Source organism: Cydia splendana, chromosome 24 (assembly GCF_910591565.1).
Source record: "Cydia splendana chromosome 24, ilCydSple1.2, whole genome shotgun sequence".
Taxonomy (NCBI): Eukaryota; Metazoa; Arthropoda; class Insecta; order Lepidoptera; family Tortricidae; genus Cydia; species Cydia splendana.
The window spans coordinates 1,140,481-1,159,215 of record NC_085983.1 but is presented as its reverse complement, the minus strand read 5'-3'; the positions used below and the strand labels follow the sequence as shown (position 1 = coordinate 1,159,215).

Here is an 18,735-nt window from a genome sequence, read left to right as displayed (position 1 = left end):
ATTCGTATTCGTCAAAGTCCATATTCGGTCCATCCCTCATTTCTCATAGTTGACTGAAGCGTTAGCGAATAATCCGTGTTGATTATAGTTAGATCCCACAACCGACCTGTTGGTGCGTGGCGCACGCGCCGCTTCACTAGCACGGGGCCGAGCACGAGCTCATCTTTAACGGCGTGTTCGGAGTACAGCCCCGTCGCCGCGCTCCCGCCGGCCGACTCGTCTTTTACACTCACATCTGAGCACGATGGCTCAGCTTGTATGTATACACATTCGCGTTTGGACTCGTCCTTTACATACACATCATCCAGCGGCTCAATCTTCACAGACACTTCCACGGACGTGGGCTCATATGTTATACACGCTTCCTCACAGCGCTGAACCCTTACGCAAACATTCTTTGTGCCCTGTAACGCTGAAGACTCCATCGAAATAGGATATTTTTTCGAATCCATACAGAATATACCAAAACAGGAATTAAAGCTATACTACAAAGAACACTGGCTGGAACACTACGTTTTAGAATACTAGGAGATTATTTGAGAATACTATTCTTGTTGAAATAAACTCAATTTGTTCAATTTTCCGCAGAAAAGAAAATCACTGTAAACATAGAGAATACAACCATATAATATAACCCAAAAATCCCAAAATGACAGCAGCAAGCAGTGATTGTGTCAGTTGAGTTTTTTTTAATAGCATCGCGCTCCTGCCGCATTCAGCCAGACGAGTAAAGGAGATGCGGAATTAATAGCCGTAGCACACTACCGCACCGCACCAAGGTACATTGTGGGACGCACCCATAAGTAAGAGGGAGAAAGCGACATCTCTTTCTCCCTCTTACTTATGGGTGCGTCCCACAATGACCTTGGTGCGGTGCGATAGTGTGTTAGCTACTTAAAGGATTACAATACAACTTTTAGAGGATATATATATAACCAACGGAGACGCCATGTCTACCGGGTGTCCCTAGCCATTGGACAAAGCCGAAATGTACATATGCATTAAGGTATTTAGAACCAGTATACAAAGTATCATAACAATCGGTGTAGCGGTTACGAAGAAATTAACAAATTACGATTTTTTTACTTTGGAGCAACCTGTATGTGTTAGTAGCTCCTGAGGCAATAAATAGTATGAAACCTTCTTCGACCGTTTTGATTATCTTTTTTATTTATGACATTAATGAGATTCTTTTGGACGTTCTGGTTCGAGCGCCATCTTGATGGCACGCGTCGAGATCACTTATTTTGTTTTTTGCTCATTAATATTGTTTAAAGTGTAATATCGATAGCCTATTATACAGTAAACTAATGTGGTAGTGTGCAGTGAATGGAGAATTAATCTTGAAGCACGTTTAACCATCATTTTGGAGTCAACGGCCGGTTGTCCAAGTGTTCCTTGTAAAGTTCGCTATCGCTTTACAAGAGCTAAATCACCAATGAGAATGGATGTTTAATGGATATGACCAAGACTACTGAAGACATTACTATTGGAATCGACTTGATATGAATAGTATTTACTGAAGACGTTTACCGGATTGAACTTACTGAAAAGACAAAAAATCTACTTATGACTAGGCAGTATGGCTTAGAGCTTTAGCCTGTCCTGATGGACGAAAAAAAAAAAAAGAGATTCTGACTTTTGACAAATGTCATCATTGCCGCACATTTTCAAACAAATTGTCAATAGCACTGCCAATGATTAATACAGTATGTTTCTTTTTGATGTCGATTATTGGAAATAACTTTTGTTTGAAAATTTAATTCTTTATCTTTTGTCCTAATTAAAAAACTATTACCATTAGAGCATTTCTGAGAAGTAACCCCACGTGGGATTTCAGGGTTTGTCCAATGGCTAAGGTCACCCTGTATAATTCTCGGTACAAAATAGTCTGCCGTTTTTTGCGGGGGAGGGGCACATCAAATGTATAGGTACGTCATGTCAGATAAACGTCAGTCCATACATGTGATTGACCATTGGCCGCCTATTTTCGACAGAGGGGAACGCCTGTTAATGACCACTCCGGCGTAAAATAAATGATTGAAATATATATGCAGAAGAATCATTAATTGTCAGAGATGTGACAGCCGTGTCCAGCCAGACGAGTCAATTTTTCGCCAATCTGATTAAATTGTCCGATCGAATCAGGACGTGAGGACGCAAACTCCAATTTGGCTCGCTGATTATGACCGATATTACCGATAAAATGGAGTGCGGACGCAAGAATAGGTACCAATTTGTGACGCCAGTATTTTTATTTTGGGGCATTTTTTTCAATTAAAGGGCGCTAATATCTCCATAAATCTAAGATTGGTGACTAAATTGGAAATTGACGCCAATTACATTTCTGATCAAATCGGTCGATTTGATCACCCCGTCTGGAATCCACGCGTAAGATACGATACAAGATACGTATCTTGTATATCCATCTTATACAAGATACTTTAAAAAAAAATATCTTGTAACTTGTATTTAGATACTTTCCGTTGGTATCTTAGGATTTTATATATACTTTTTTTACTAAGATACTTTTTATATTCTAATAAATTTCGCAGTTTTATTTTCAAAACGCACGCAGCGTGTTGTAATTAAACGCGGCTTATACGGGTATATATAGCGGGTCAAGCAGATCTTGACAGTAGAAAAAGGCGGCAAATTTGAAAAATGTAGGTGCGAAGGGATATCGTCCCATAGAAAATTTTAATTTGAATACATATGTCGGAGCCTGACACCTGAAAGACGTATTGCAGCGTTATAGTTCATTATTTTAGACGCCTGTATAAAATTGATTAGCAATGTTGAGCTACGTATTATTTGCTTGTAACGAAATAAATAAAGTTGCGTAGAGAGTAACGCCGTCTATTGGCGCATTGTTGAAATAAAGTTGCGTAGAGAGTAACGCCATCTATTGGCGGGTTGTTGAACTAAAATGACAGGTAGAAGGCTTTGGAACGTCAAGAGGTTTCTCTTGGGTGAACGTAGGCACGAGTTGGCATTTTTTTGTTATGTTGGTAGACTGGTCGAGCAGGTTTGCCAACTTGACTGAGGCGGGAGCGGAGAGGCTCCGCCGCTGGTAGTTCCTCTTGATCGGGCCGCGCTAGAGATAGGACGTACTCGTTAGCCAACCTCGTGCCTAACTCGCCACGTTCCTGAAGGCTTATACGAGTACCTGAAGGATTATTCTGATAGCTTATAGAATCCAACGTTCTTTAACCATTTAGCTAAGTGTCTTATTTCAAGTGTTATTTTGATTTCTTATGTTTCATTAGAAGCTTAGCTTAAGCTTTTTGTGAAATAAAGAAAGGATGTGTTATGTGTTGTTTTGAAAAGATTTGTCCCTCGTGAGTTTGTTGCCGGTCCCGTATAGGGCTAAATCTTTTCAGGTCAGAGGTGTAGGGTTGGAGCCGGCCTAGTTTGACTTGAATAAAGATTTAAACGATTTTTATGTGATCTTTTTAGTTTCTTATCGATCCCTTGAGTTAAAAATAGCAATTAGTTATTTTAAACATTTAGTACTGAAATATAGTAGGCGCTAGTATGGTTAACGAGTCCGAAGGTTTATTTCGTGCACTCGTAGCAATGGTAGCATACTGGTTTAGCTGTGAAGTAATACATCTAGGTACTACACCCACGCGCCCACCGCCTTTATGACCCTCGGTCTCCGACATATATATAACTAAACGGGTATATTTACCTCATTACCTAAAATATAAAAACTCAGCTCCTGTTTCGTCTTAATACTTGGGTCACGTGCTGACCGTCACCGATGATTTAAGTGACGTGACGACTCTGATATTGAAAGGGAACGGAGAGCGTCGTCAGTTCGTGCCAATATGATAGCCCGCAGGTTTGCCAGCTGCTCGATAAACGTGAAAGTCACACTGTTCCGTGCATGTTGCACGACTTTCTACACGTGCAGCTTGTGTGCACTGCAGAAAAACATGTATTTACTATAGATATGTGTCCAAAGAAACAGTAACAGTTGTAACCAAGTAACAGTTGTAACCAAGTAAGACCAAGTGCGGGTAGTTCGAAAAACTCGCGCGGCTAGATGTTGATGTCAACTTGAGCCAGTCTTCTCCGAGACCACGGGGACAACGCCGTCCTCGAAACGTCGGAGGTAAATCTTAAAAACTTAAATACGCGATTAAGTCCCGTTGTGTAATTTAATAATGTTAATAGATATTCTTTAAAATATAACACGTCAGCAAGAATAACATCTTTTGAAGAGCGTTTCGTTTATTTTTTGCCATTTTTAGGGTTCCGTACCCCAAGGGTAAAACGGGACCCTATTACTAAGACTTCGCTGTCCGTCCGTCCGTCCGTCTGTCTGTCACCAGGCTGTATCTCATGAACCGTGATAACAGTTGAAATTTTCACAGATGATGTATTTCTGTTGCCGCTATAACAACAAATACTAAAAAGTACGGAACCCTCGGTGGGCGAGTCCGACTCGCACTTGTCCGGTTTTTATACATATATTGTGACCTTTTTTGCCACAGTTTTGTTATTTCTAGTCAGGATTGAGAGCCCTTTTCATCCTTATAGAAGAAAAAAAGTGTCCTAGTGGTCCTAATATTTCCATACATTTATCAAACTTTCCTTTTTGTTGCCGCTATACAAAGTATAGCGTATATTTTGGTGAGTGCTTAAATGACCTTTACTACATACTACATTCCTTTATATATTTATTTATCTACGTTAAGGAGAACCAACAGCTTTAAACTTACAATAGACAAAAAGTTTGAAACTGAAAGCCAATTACAGGAACTCATAGTTAGTTACAAAGTATTCTTAATTAAACAAATACTAGCACTAATGCGCACAAAAAGAGAGAAAAAAGCGTAAATGAAATTGGAAACCTTAGAATAGATCCTAAGTTTCGGACCACTTCGTTCATTAGCACGTAGAATAACTGAGGTGTTAGAGTTCAAAAGATGAAAACAGAGTAAAGTAAAATTTATCAGATTGAAATGCAGTTAAAGAATATTAAATGTAAAGGCGACACACTAAGTTGATAAATTCAATGCATTTAATCGCCGAATGAAAACAAAATGTAAGAATGATACAAAAAGTGTACATGTAGTAATACATTAATAGGAACACGACGAATTTACGACGGCTCCTGTGGTCACAGTACTTGCACTTGAAAGGTTTTTCACCAGTGTGAGTCAACAGGTGAGTCCGTAAGCCAAATTTCCTTCTACACTTGTAGCTACAGTGGCTACACTACACATGAAAGGCTTCTCTTCAGGTGAGTCCGTAATTCTGATTTTCTTTTACACATGTAGGCACAGTGTTTACACCTGAAAGGTTTCTCGTCTGTGTGAGTTATCAGGTGAGTCTGAAAATCTTTTTATCTTGTACACTTGTAGCCAGTGACTACAACTGAAAGGCTTCTCGTCTGTGCGAGCCATCAGGTGAGTTTGTAAATCTGCATTACTTCTACACTTGTAGCCACAGTGCCTACACCTGAAAGGCTTCTTGTCTGTGTGTGTCATCAGGTGACTCTGTAACTCTCTTTTTCTTTTACCCTTGTAGCTACAGTGACTACAACTGAAAGGCTTCTCGTCTGTGTGAGTCATCAGGTGTTTCCGTAAATCTGCGTTACTTCTACACTTGTAGGTACAGTGACTACAACTGAAAGGCTTCTCGTCTGTGTGAGTCATCAGGTGTTTCCGTAAATCTGCGTTACTTCTACACTTGTAGGTACAGTGACTACAACTGAAAGGCTTCTCGTCTGTGTGAGTCATCAGGTGACACTGTAACTGTGCTTTTCTTCTACACTTGTAGCTACAGTGACTACAACTGAAAGGCTTCTCGTCTGTGTGAGTCATCAGGTGTTTCCGTAAATCTGCGTTACTTCTACACTTGTAGGTACAGTGACTACAACTGAAAGGCTTCTCGTCTGTGTGAGTCATCAGGTGACACTGTAACTGTGCTTTTCTTCTACACTTGTAGCTACAGTGACTACAACTGAAAGACTTCTCGTCTGTGTGAGTCATCAGGTGACGCTGTAAAACTTCTTTACTTCTACACTCGTAACTACAAAGACTACAACCGAAAGGCTTCTCGTCTGTGTGAGTCATCAGGTGTTGCTGTAACTGTGCTTTTCTTTTATACTTGTAGCTACAGTGACTGCAACTGAAAGGCTTCTCGTCTGTGTGAATCATCAGGTGTTGCTGTAAATATGCTTTACTTCTACACTTGTAGCTACAGTGACTACAACTGAAAGGCTTCTCGTCTGTGTGAGTCATCAGGTGTTTCCGTAACTGTTCATTTTTTCTACACTTGTAGCCACAGTGACTACAACTGAAAGGCTTCTCGTCTGTGTGAGTCATCAGATGTTTCCGTAACTGTACTTTTCTTTTACACTTGTAGCTACAGTGACTGCAACTGAAAGGCTTCTCGTCTGTGTGAATCATCAGGTGTTGCTGTAAATATGCTTTACTTCTACACTTGTAGCCACAGTGACTACAACTGAAAGGCTTCTCGTCTGTGTGAGTCATCAGGTGAAGCTGTAATTGTGCTTTTCTTTTATACTTGTAGGCACAGTATGTACACCTGAAAGGCTTCTCGTCTGTGTGAGTCAGCAGATGACTCCGTAAATTTGATTTTCTACTACTCTCGTAGCCACAGTATTTACACCTGAAAGGCTTTTCGCCTGTGTGTATAATTATGTGATCCTTTTTATACAGTTTTTTGTAACCGTGTAGCATTTGATGTGGTTCTAAACCATAATCCCCTACGGTTGAATTATGTAAAGGCGAGTGAGTGTGTACATGCTTCTTCAAAACCGACTTGCTCCTGAACCGTTTGCCGCAATGGTGACATTGATAGATGGTGGTTGTGACATGGGGTGTGGGTGCGAGCTCGGTGGCGTGCAGCTTGTATGTGCGGCGCCCGACCCGGCAGGTGCGCCGCTCCGCGTCCACCAGCAGGCGCTCCAGCCTGACCGAGCACGAGCGGCGCCGACCCGACACCACAGCAGAGGAGACAAGAGTGGGCGCTGTAAGACGACAAAATAATACTCAAATATCCGAAATACCAACCTGACAAATATGTAACAGTGGCAGGGCGTTACATAAGTTTCTTTAATTTAACTAATAATTATCTTTCAAACTTCATTCTTGACAATAGATGAGCTGGTGATCCATAACTATTGAGATGCTTCAAAACGTGTAAGAGTTTTAAAGCATGGGAGTAAACTAGCTACGAACTCATGTTACGACATCAAGAAACCAAATCTTAAGTCAACACTATAAGTCTTATGAAAAAACTCTAAAAAGAATTATCATAAAATCTAAAAAACTACAATACATTACGAAGATGAACAAGGCATCAAATAAAGTAAAATGCATGTGGCAAATAATTAATCAGAACAACAATAAGAAAATCAGCAGTAACAAGCAAAATATACAAATTACTATCAATGACAAATTAACATCTGATCCTAAGTTGTTTGCCATCGCATTTAATAACTGGTTTGTCAATGCTGGGCGGGCACGGTCGGACGCGGTGCCGCCCACGCGCGGCCGGCCTGTGCTGCAGCCCACCGAAAACACTGTTTCTGCGACCTGTGGAACTGCATGAAATCTACTCTCTTGTACGCGGCTTAAAAAGCAAAACGAGCTATGGAATAGACGAGCTACCGTCCACCCTTATAAAAACTTGTGCGGACGTATTAGCTCCGCCGCTCACTTTTATCATCAATCAGTCCTTTTCTGATGGTATATTTCCCGATAAGTTAAAACAAGCCGTCATAAAACCTGTATATAAAAAGAATACGCGAACTGACCCGAATAACTATCGTCCGATTGCACTGCTGCCTGCAGTTTCTAAAGTATTTGAGAAAGCCATGTGCAAACGGCTCTACTCTTATTGTGAGAAATACAATATCCTTGGCAATGCACAAAATGGTTTTCGGAAGAAGCGGTCAACGACTTTAGCGGCTTACGGCTTACAAATATGTCAACGACATTTTGAACATATTAGACAATAACATGAATCTAGGATATACCTGGATCTGGCATGAGTGGTGGGGGTAACTGACAGAACGGGATAGTCTTATGTATCTTTCAGTAGGAGTAGCAGAGAAAGCGGTATTATTGCTTGTCCTTGTCACAGTCTCACTTTTTGTTTGTTCCCCACCTTTTTATTAGTATGGAGAATGGTGGGCAACAAATGAATTCGACCAATCACAGTGTCGCATTTGCGTATGTTTTGTCCCTCACGGAGGCACGCGTATACCACTTCTATGCGATCCTACCTTCTACGTACAAAAAAGAATACGCGATAGGTGTGTTGTTCGATATGAAGAATGCCTACGAAAAAGTAAAATTTAGTATATTACTCGATAAATTATACGGAATTGGAGTGCGAGGAGTTACTCATAAGTGGTTCACATCATATTTAAGCAACCGAAAGCAGTACCTTGATATCGAACGCACAAATAACCAATCAAGAGAAATTAGTACCATCAGGTCGGATGTCCAGCCAGCCAGTGCTCTCGGACTCATACGAGGCACTAACCCGGCCCCAGGGAGGACAGAGCCCCTTCTCTGCTCTCCACTGGGGTAAATCCTGTCCGGCGCGTCCCAGTCGCGGGGGTGGGCACGTCTCACTTCAGTAGGCTGAAGGGAGGAGGTGGCGAAGTTCGGACAGGGACCCAGGTCCGCGGGGTATAGCGCGGAACCCATGCCCAGGGTTACGGGTGAAGTCCTCAACGGCTGAGACGGCGGAGGTGGAAACCACTGGTACGGCAGAGCAGGCGGAAGAGGCAAATCCCAACGGCAAGCTGCCCTCACATATTGAGGCCACAGGTTCCGGTGGAACTACACTACTAGGTAGGGTGGTGTAGTAGGCCTGGCGGCGGAGGAGACTTCGGTCCAACGGCGGCATCCACACCTCTCCAGGAGAGTTACTACCTTGACGTCAGGCGGCAGCCGGTCGTAAAAATCTCTCGCCAAAACCCATATTAACCATGTCATACAAGTGAAAAACAAGGATGAGGAATGATAGGGCGTCCCCCTTAAGCGACGGCACAAATGGAGATACGAATAATACTAGGGCGTTCCCCACAAGCGACGGAAAGAAGAATCAGAGCACGGCTCCAGTAATCCAGATGCGAGTAGCCACCTGGAATATTGGATCCATGACAGGACGAAGCGCAGAACTAAGTGCCATACTTGAAAGAAGAAATATAGACATATGTTGCTTACAAGAGACTAAATGGAGAGGCGCTAAATCACGACAGATAGGGAAGGGTTTTAAGCTTATTTATAATGGAACTACAAATACTAGAAACGGCGTAGGTGTCATACTATGTAAGAATTTAAGTGATAAAATCGTACAAATAAACAGGATTAGCGACCGAATCATATCGGTTAAAATTGCATTAGATTAGATAACCAACCATGCCTGAATGTAGTGTCGGTCTACGCTCCACAAACAAACTGCCCGGAAGCTGATAAGGATGAGTTCTGTGAAGGACTGGATTCTTTGGTAAGACATATCCCAAGCAAGGAACAGAAACTTATTTGTGGTGACTTGAATGGGCACGTGGGCCGTAAGATAGATGGATATGACGGATTTCATGGTGGTTTTGGCTATGGAAGCCGAAATGCTAGCAGAGATAGGATCCTAAACTTTGCTGTTTCACAAAATTTGGCTATCGTAAACACTTTTTATCAGAAAAAAGATGAGCACTTAATTACCTTCAAAAGCGGAGCATCAAATACTTAAATAGATTACTTCCTGGTCGATAATAGAAATTTAAGGCTAGTAAAAGACTGTAAAGTAATTCCAGGGGAACCGCTGACGTCACAGCACAGATTATTGGTCCTTGCGATTAAACTAAAAAGACCAATAAAATTTAAAATCAATAGAATAGAAAAAATAAAATGGCACACACTTAAAGGGGTTAAAGGTGAAATCTTAAAAGAAAAATTAGTTGATCATTAATTGAAAACCAGGGTGACTCTCCAAATCAACAATGGATAAACTTTGAGAAAACCTGCACTGCAACCGCCAAACAGATACTGGGCCTTAGCAAAGGTGCTTTACACAACTCTAAAGACACCAAGTGGTGGAATGACCAAGCTAAAAGCAGCGTAACGGAAAAGAAACGACTTTTCAAAGAATGGCAAACATCTGGCCCCGATGAAGATAAAGAAAAATACAAAATTGCTAAAAAAGAAGCCAGGAGAACGGTTGCAATACAGAAGGACGAGTCCGACAAAGATCTCTACAAGCGGCTTGAACAAGTAAATGATTACGAAATTTTCAAAATTGCTAAACTTAGATCTAGAAGCACACAAGATTTTAGCAGTACGAAATATATTAAAAACAAAGAAGGTGTTCTTCTTACAGTTCTTACATCGGATGCAGACATTAATAGGAGATGGTTCAAATACTATAACGGACTGTTAAATGAGGAGTTTCCCAGACAACGAGAGAGACAAGAACCTGCAGTTCAAGGCCCAATTGAGGCAGTAATTAGAGAAGAGGTTAGAAGAGCTATCTCCAAAATGAAAAATTGCAAAGCTACGGGTCCAGATGAAATACCAGCAGAGGTTTGGAAACTACTGAAAGAAGACGGTGTCGCATGGCTTACTTACCTTTTTAACAACATCGTGATGGATGGCAAAATGCCAGAATCATGGAGGAAAAGTTCACTTGTACCCTTCTATAAAAACAAAGGGGATGTACGCTCATGCGAGAACTTCAGAGGAATCAAGCTCACCTCGCATACCCTAAAAATCTGGGAAAGGGTCATAAATCAGCGCCTTCTTGCCCTTCTTAAACTAGTTAACATTACAGAAAACCAATTCGGCTTCACCCCTGGGAAGGGAACTATGGATGCAATTCATGCAGTAAGAACGGTAATGGAAAAAGCAAGGGATAAGAAACAGACGCTATGGATGGTCTTTATTGATTTAGAAAAGGCGTTTGACAGAGTACCTAGAGCCCTTATATGGCAAGCCTTAAGAGCGCACAATGTCCCCGAACAGTATGTGAAAATCATCATGGACATGTACAGCAATGTTCATACAGTCGTCAGAAGCCCTGCTGGTCTGTCTGAAAGCTTCGATGTTAAAGTGGGTGTACATCAAGGCAGCGGTCTAAGGCCATTGCTGTTCAATATCGCTATGAACTATTTAACGAAAAAAAAAAAAAGCCTACACCCTGGAACTTACTGTATGCTGATGATGTTGTGTTAATATCGGACAGTAAACATAGCATTCAACAAAATTTAGAACAATGGAGGGAAGCCCTGGAAAATAATGGATTAAGAATAAGTAGGACAAAAACAGAATACATGGTCTGCCACTTCAACCGCGTACATCCGGCGGATACTGATATCACATTAGACAATATCAAGCTGCCCCAAGTTAACAAATTTAAGTATCTTGGACCTGTGATATCAGACGATGGCACGATAGATGCGGATGCTACGCACAGAGTCACAGCAGGGTGGAACAAATGGCGCCAACTTACTGGAGTTATGTGTGATACAAAGATGCCAGTAAGAACCAAAGGCAAAGTGTATAAGACTGCAATAAGACCGACAATACTATATGGCACTGAAGCATGGGCTGCGAAAAACACACACACACAGAAGCTCCACACCGTCGAAATGCGAATGCTGAGATGGTCGAGTGGTGTCACGTTAAAAGACAAAGTTCGCAATGAGTACATTTGAGGTAGTCTGAAGGTGGCCCCGATTGCTGATAAACTTGCAGAGACCAGACTCAGGTGGTATGGCCATGTGATGCGTAGACCAGACGATTATGTCGTGAAAAAGTGCCTTTCCATCGCAACAGACAAAAGGGGAAGAGGTAGGCCGCTAGCTACATGGCTAACGACTGTCCAAAGGGACATGAAAACTCACTCATTGGAATCTAATGACGTGTATGACCGCAATAAATGGCGTGACATGGTTAGGAAAGCCGACCCCGTGTAGCGGGACAAAGGCGAGGACAAAGAAGAAGAAGAAGAGGTCGGATGTCCAGCCCGTGTCTGACTCCATTCCGCAGGGAAGCGTGATTGGCTGCCTGCTGTTCATTATTTACATAAACGACCTTCCAAAATCTCTAAATGAAAAATGCGTAATGTTTGCGGATGATTTCTCATTGTTACTATCATGCACTTGCAATACAAATCTCAATGACAAACTATCGGAAGTTGTAACAAGCATCGTAAACTGGACAAATGACCACAATCTAGAAATCAATTTTTCAAAAACAAAAATTATGCAATTCAGTCCCCACCAAAAACAAGAGTTAGACATACATTTTGAATTCCAACAAAACAAAATAAAATGCGTGCCCTCCTTCCCACTTCTCGGTATAACGATAGACTCTCACTTGAATTGGAAAGACCACATAGAAAAAATTAAATCCAAACTTAGCCAATTTATTTACGCCTTGCGACAATTAAAAATGACCACAGACTTGCAAACAGCCCTAACAGCTTACTATGCTTTTGCCCAGGCATGGTTTCGCTATGCCATCATTTTATGGGGAAACAGTACAAACGCAGACGACTTACTAATATTGCAAAAGAAATGCATTCGCATTTTAGCGAATATTACACTACCTAATGTGCTAATAGTAGTAAGCCACATTTTAGAAATCTTGGAATTCTGACGGTACCTTGCATATATATATATTTTCGAATTGTGTAAATTTATAAAAGAGCACCCTGATTTCTATTCTAAATTCGGAGATATACCCCGGCGATTCGAAACCCGTTTCAAAAATAATTTGATCCAAACCACATCTAAATTAGCCATTCATAAAAACGGTCCCTACACAATGTCAATTAAAATTTATTATAAACTACCTAATTACATAAAAAATGAGCTAAATGATAATAAATTCCTGAAAAGTTTAAAGGCATTAGTCGTAGACAAAGCATTCTACTCTGTAAGTGAATATCTAGACTCCGGAGGAAATGTTTAATATTAACGACCTTCCAAAATCTCTAAATGAAAAATGCGTAATGTTTGCGGATGATTTCTCATTGTTACTATCATGCACTTGCAATACAAATCTCAATGACAAACTATCGGAAGTTGTAACAAGCATCGTAAACTGGACAAATGACCACAATCTAGAAATCAATTTTTCAAAAACAAAAATTATGCAATTCAGGCCCCACCAAAAACAAGAGTTAGACATACATTTTGAATTCCAACATAACAAAATAGAATGCGTGCCCTCCTTCCCACTTCTCGGTATAACGATAGACTCTCACTTGAATTGGAAAGACCACATAGAAAAAATTAAATCCAAACTTAGCGAATTTATTTACGCCTTGCGACAATTAAAAATGACCACAGACTTCCAAACAGCCCTAACAGCTTACTATGCTTTTGCCCAGGCATGGTTTCGCTATGCCATCATTTTATGGGGAAACAGTACAAACGCAGACGACTTACTAATATTGCAAAAGAAATGCATTCGCATTTTAGCGAATATTACACTACCTAATGTGCTAATAGTAGTAAGCCACATTTTAGAAATCTTGGAATTCTGACGGTACCTTGCATATATATATTTTCGAATTGTGTAAATTTATAAAAGAGCACCCTGATTTCTATTCTAAATTCGGAGATATACCCCGGCGATTCGAAACCCGTTTCAAAAATAATTTGATCCAAACCACATCTAAATTAGCCATTCATAAAAACGGTCCCTACCCAATGTCAATTAAAATTTATTATAAACTACCTAATTACATAAAAAATTAGCTAAATGATAATAAATTCCTGAAAAGTTTAAAGGCATTCCTCGTAGACAAAGCATTCTACTCTGTAAGTGAATATCTAGACTCCGGAGGAAATGTTTAATATTTATTCGTGTCGACCTCTCTGCCGCCCTTATCTACGGCCGGTCATTACATACTGTATATTTAATAGTGTTACTAGGTTAAGTAGTTGATTAGTTTGTAATTTTATTGCCGTGCCCTTACAGGGTTGTGTTGAAACATATACAATAATCATAAGATATTTTTGTACACACAAAGCAATGATTAAATGAATGAAGTGAAACACACAATATTTACCACACCAACGCAGAGAAAACTCTAGCTATAAAACATCACAAACCGAACTATCAATATGTACCATCTAAACATATTCTTATACATCATCATCACAACTAAACGGAAAATTTTAATTAATTCAGCTGAAGATTAATTACAAATTTGATTGTAGAAAAATAGAAAACATATTTATAGAATTTACTCTCTATATAGACTCTGTGTTGGTGTGTGTGAGTGTGTTATGGTAGTTTGAATGTGTGTGTTGGGAGGAGCTTTGCGGAGTAGTTCCAACAGTAGTTAAACAACAATCAACACACCTCTCACCACCGGGGCGACTGTGGGGCGGTGCGGGCGCTCCGGCCCCAGCACGAGCTCGTCCTTGACCACGTGCTCGGCGTACAGGCCGGCCAGCATGGCTGCCTCGCTCACGCTGCACCCGTCTGTGCTGTCCTCACACTCCTCCTTCACACGCGCCTCCTCATCCATAAATTCGGCTTCCTCCTTAATAAGGGCTGAAACAAAGGGTTGTAATTACCATTAGAGTTGTAAGTCAGACAAATATATGGATGAATCAACATAGATTGTTTACAATGCTGCCTACATGTGTGTTTATTGGGACAACCAGGCCAACACTTCAATGTATATATAAATGAATAAATAGTAATGCAGCTGACTAAATTCCATTAGTCCACAGGTTTTGTATAAGAATGTACATTTTCTCCTCTGGTACCTGTTTTTGAGAATGTTTTATATATTTAATAGATGAAATCAGTTAAGTTGAAGTTATAATACAGATTGAATGAACGAATTGAATTTATCTCTGTATAGATTCTATTAGCGACCCATCCCGGCTTCGCACGGGTTAACAAATTATACACCGAAATCTTTTTCAAGAATCACTTTATTGATAGGTGAAAACCGCATGAAAATCCGTTCAGTAGTTTTAGAGTTTATCGCGAATATACAAACAAGAAGACAGACGCGGTGGGGGACTTTGTTTTATAAGGTGTAGTGATGAGCTTACGCATTTCCGACCGGTCCGTCTCTGCCTCCTGCTTCACGCGCGCCGGCGACATGCTGCCGGCGTCAGCACTCGTCTCCATCTCTCGCAATGGCCGCGTCACAACTGCCACTCAAAAGTTATACTATTGTCGGAGTGTCTCACTCAACAGTAATTATATGCATGGTACTTATGATATATGTAATTGAAACAAAAAAATGTATAATAAAATAAATGACCATGCTAAGCATTACGCATTATCAACAATACTAAGGATACTCACAATAGCATGAGTATTATCACACCACCAATACCGTCTTTACCATAAGGGCACACGGGGCCCTGAAGGACACACAGTAACAGTATATTTGATTATACCCATAAAAAATAGAAGATTATAGTAGAAAAATGATAGTTTTCTTAATTCGCTTCCTTTACTTTCCAAAAGGGCCCCTAATTCTTATTTGCCCAAGGGACCTAGCATAGTTTAAAACGGCCTTTTTTTTTGTATTTGTATAGCGTCTTCTTCCGAACTGTTTGCTTTAAGATGGCCTTGCCACAGACAAATTAAATACTACATGTCTACACGGATCCCTTACCTCGATTGTTCCTTTTAGCTTTCCCAACTTTGGTGTTCCTAAGTTCTTCTACGCCAGGTTCCGGAACTTGTCTTTGGCTGTCTCCGTCTGTGCTCTCTGGGACAATCTCGCATGACTGCTTGGCTTCAATATCTGTGTTGAAAGCTGAAATCACCCGCAGATTAAAACAATTACTTACTCATAAATAAATAAATATTAGGATATCTCACACAGATCAACCTAGCCCCAAAACAAGCATCTGTGTTCATCACAAAAATAAATGCTTTTACAGGGATTCAAACCCAGGGCATTCAGCTTCTTAGGCAGCATGGTCATTATCCACTAGGCCAGACTATAGTTGTGTCGATCTCGAGAATGTTCTCTGTTTTTATGGAGAATGTTCTCATTAGAGCAGCACAGCTATAGGCCAGGTTAGTCCTCAAAGTTATAGTTAGATCTAGATATGGGCCGAATATTCGGTATTTGGCATATTTTTCAATGTTAGCAAACTAATTCTTTTTTTGGGCATGACCTGACGCGGGTACACTTTGCGGTCAGGCATGATACGGTCCCGTGTCTTTTCATAAACATTCCCGGCCGTTCCAGAGGGAAGGTTTTTTTTTTTAAATCTGTTTTTTTTTTTAAGGGGTTTTGTCACGCACTGACAATATCACCCCCGTAATGAGATATAATAGTAATAATGATATAGTAGTGAAGTATTACCTACACCACTACATCACATTTAAGTATAGTTTGCACATCAACCTGGCCTCGTCTGATAGTGGAGATGCCAGGACGATGTTGCAACTACCTATGTTGGTAGATTTAATAAATGTCATGTTATTCCTCAGTGCCTCATTACGGACACATTCCATCAATACGTGGTGAACATCTTCTATTTTATCGCACTCTTGGCAATTTGGTGATGCGCTAGTTTCATCAGGTGCTTGAATTTGTTTGACGGAATGTGCCCGGAACGAAGTCTGAGGAGTGATACTACCTGTTTCCTGCTAAGCTTTTTGTCAAACCAGGGGACCTGAGGGGGCTGACATTGAACTGTTCGGGATCTTTCTCTTTTACTCCAATGTAGGCGTAATTAGACTGACAGAGAAAAATGCCCGCAATTTGCGAACTTCGATGTTCGCGGTTATAGCCTTATAGCCCAGGTGACGATATAATACACACACACTTACACACACATACATACACATAGAAAACACCCATGACTAAGGAACAAATATCTGTGTTTGGTTCAGATCATACCGAACCGAATATTCAGTTGGGCTAAAACCGCATGTGTTTGTTAACCTTCCCTCTGGAAAGGCCAGGAATGTTTAAGAAATGAAACGGGACCATCTCATGCCTGACCGCGAAGTGCATTCGCGTCAGCTAGCAGACGCTCAAAAAAATTAAAATGTAAATATAAATAAATAAAATGTTCGGCAGTTCGAACCGAACTATTCGGCCGAATACGAACATTGAACCGAATATTCGTATTCGTCAAAGTCCATATTCGGTCCATCCCTCATTTCTCATAGTTGACTGAAGCGTTAGCGAAAGTCTCCGTGTTGATTATAGTTAGATCCCACAACCGACCTGTTGGTGCGTGGCGCACGCGCCGCTCCACTAGCACGGGGCCGAGCACGAGCTCATCTTTAACGGCGTGTTCGGAGTACAGCCCCGTCGCCGCGCTCACGCCGGCCGACTCGTCTTTTACACTCACATCTGAGCACGATGGCTCAGCTTGTATGTATACACATTCGCGTTTGGACTCGTCCTTTACATACACATCATCCAGCGGCTCAATCTTCACAGACACTTCCACGGACGTGGGCTCATATGTTATACACGCTTCCTCACAGCGCTGAACCCTTACGCAAACATTCTTTGTGCCCTGTAACGCTGAATACTCCATCGAAATAGGATATTTTTTCGAATCCATACAGAATATACCAAAACAGGAATTAAAGCTATACTACAAAGAACACTGGCTGGAACACTACGTTTTAGAATACTAGGAGATTATTTGAGAATACTATTCTTGTTGAAATAAACTCAATTTGTTCAATTTTCCGCAGAAAAGAAAATCACTGTAAACAAAGAGAATACAACCATATAATATAACCCAAAAATCCCAAAATGACAGCAGCAAGCAGTGATTGTGTCAGTTGAGTTTTTTTTAATAGCATCGCGCTCCTGCCGCATTCAGCCAGACGAGTAAAGCAGATGCGGAATTAATAGCCCTAACACACTACCGCACCGCACCAAGGTACATTGTGGGACGCACCCATAAGTAAGAGGGAGAAAGCGACATCTCTTTCTCCCTCTTACTTATGGGTGCGTCCCACAATGACCTTGGTGCGGTGCGATAGTGTGTTAGCTACTTAAAGGATTACAATACAACTTAGAGGATATATATAACCAACGGAGACGCCATGTCTACCGGGTGTCCCTAGCCATTGGACAAAGCCGAAATGTACATATGCATTAAGGTATTTAGAACCAGTATACAAAGTATCATAACAATCGGTGTAGCGGTTACGAAGAAATTAACAAATTACGATTTTTTTACTTTGGAGCAACCTGTATGTGTTAGTAGCTCCTGAGGCAATAAATAGTATGAAACCTTCTTCGACCGTTTTGATTATCTTTTTTATTTATGACATTAATGAGATTCTTTTGGACGTTCTGGTTCGAGCGCCATCTTGATGGCACGCGTCGAGATCACTTACTTTGTTTTTTGCTCATTAATATTGTTTAAAGTGTAATATCGATAGCCTATTATACAGTAAACTAATGTGGTAGTGTGCAGTGAATGGAGAATTAATCTTGAAGCACGTTTAACCATCATTTTGGAGTCAACGGCCGGTTGTCCAAGTGTTCCTTGTAAAGTTCGCTATCGCTTTACAATAGCTAAATCACCAATGAGAATGGATGTTTAATGGATATGACCAAGACTACTGAAGACATTACTATCGGAATCGACTTGATATGAATAGTATTTACTGAAGACGTTTACCGGATTGAACTTACTGAAAAGACAAAAAATCTACTTATGACTAGGCAGTATGGCTTAGAGCTTTAGCCTGTCCTGATGGACGAAAAAAA

At 40.8% G+C, this 18,735-nt stretch overlaps 2 protein-coding genes across 2 annotated transcripts in view; both read right to left on the bottom strand.

Annotated features, from left to right (window-relative positions):
- LOC134802150 (zinc finger protein 25-like) overlaps positions 1-18,735 on the bottom strand; it is a 371,645-nt gene that overhangs the window by 252,789 nt on the left and 100,121 nt on the right. The window lies entirely within an intron of this gene.
- On the bottom strand, positions 4,643-17,698 carry LOC134802292 (oocyte zinc finger protein XlCOF6-like). The gene is made up of 5 exons (XM_063774874.1): positions 17,224-17,698; positions 15,649-15,792; positions 15,074-15,175; positions 14,367-14,561; positions 4,643-7,009 (listed from the first exon to the last, which is right to left on the bottom strand). The coding sequence occupies exons 1-5, from the start codon at positions 17,567-17,569 to the stop codon at positions 5,301-5,303; spliced, it is 2,496 nt and encodes an 831-aa protein (XP_063630944.1). The 5' UTR covers positions 17,570-17,698; the 3' UTR covers positions 4,643-5,300.

What these genes read in the sequence shown, in the direction of transcription:
- LOC134802292 (XM_063774874.1), bottom strand. Translation starts at nt 17,569, where the DNA reads ATGGATTCGAAAAAATATCCTATTTCGATGGAGTATTCAGCGTTACAG. An exon ending in CGTGCGCCACGCACCAACAG is followed by an intron (nt 15,793 to 17,223) that starts GTCGGTTGTGGG and finishes GGGTGATTTCAG; the next exon opens with CTTTCAACACAGATATTGAA. An exon ending in AGTCGCCCCGGTGGTGAGAG is followed by an intron (nt 7,010 to 14,366) that starts GTGTGTTGATTG and finishes GTCGTCTTACAG; the next exon opens with CGCCCACTCTTGTCTCCTCT.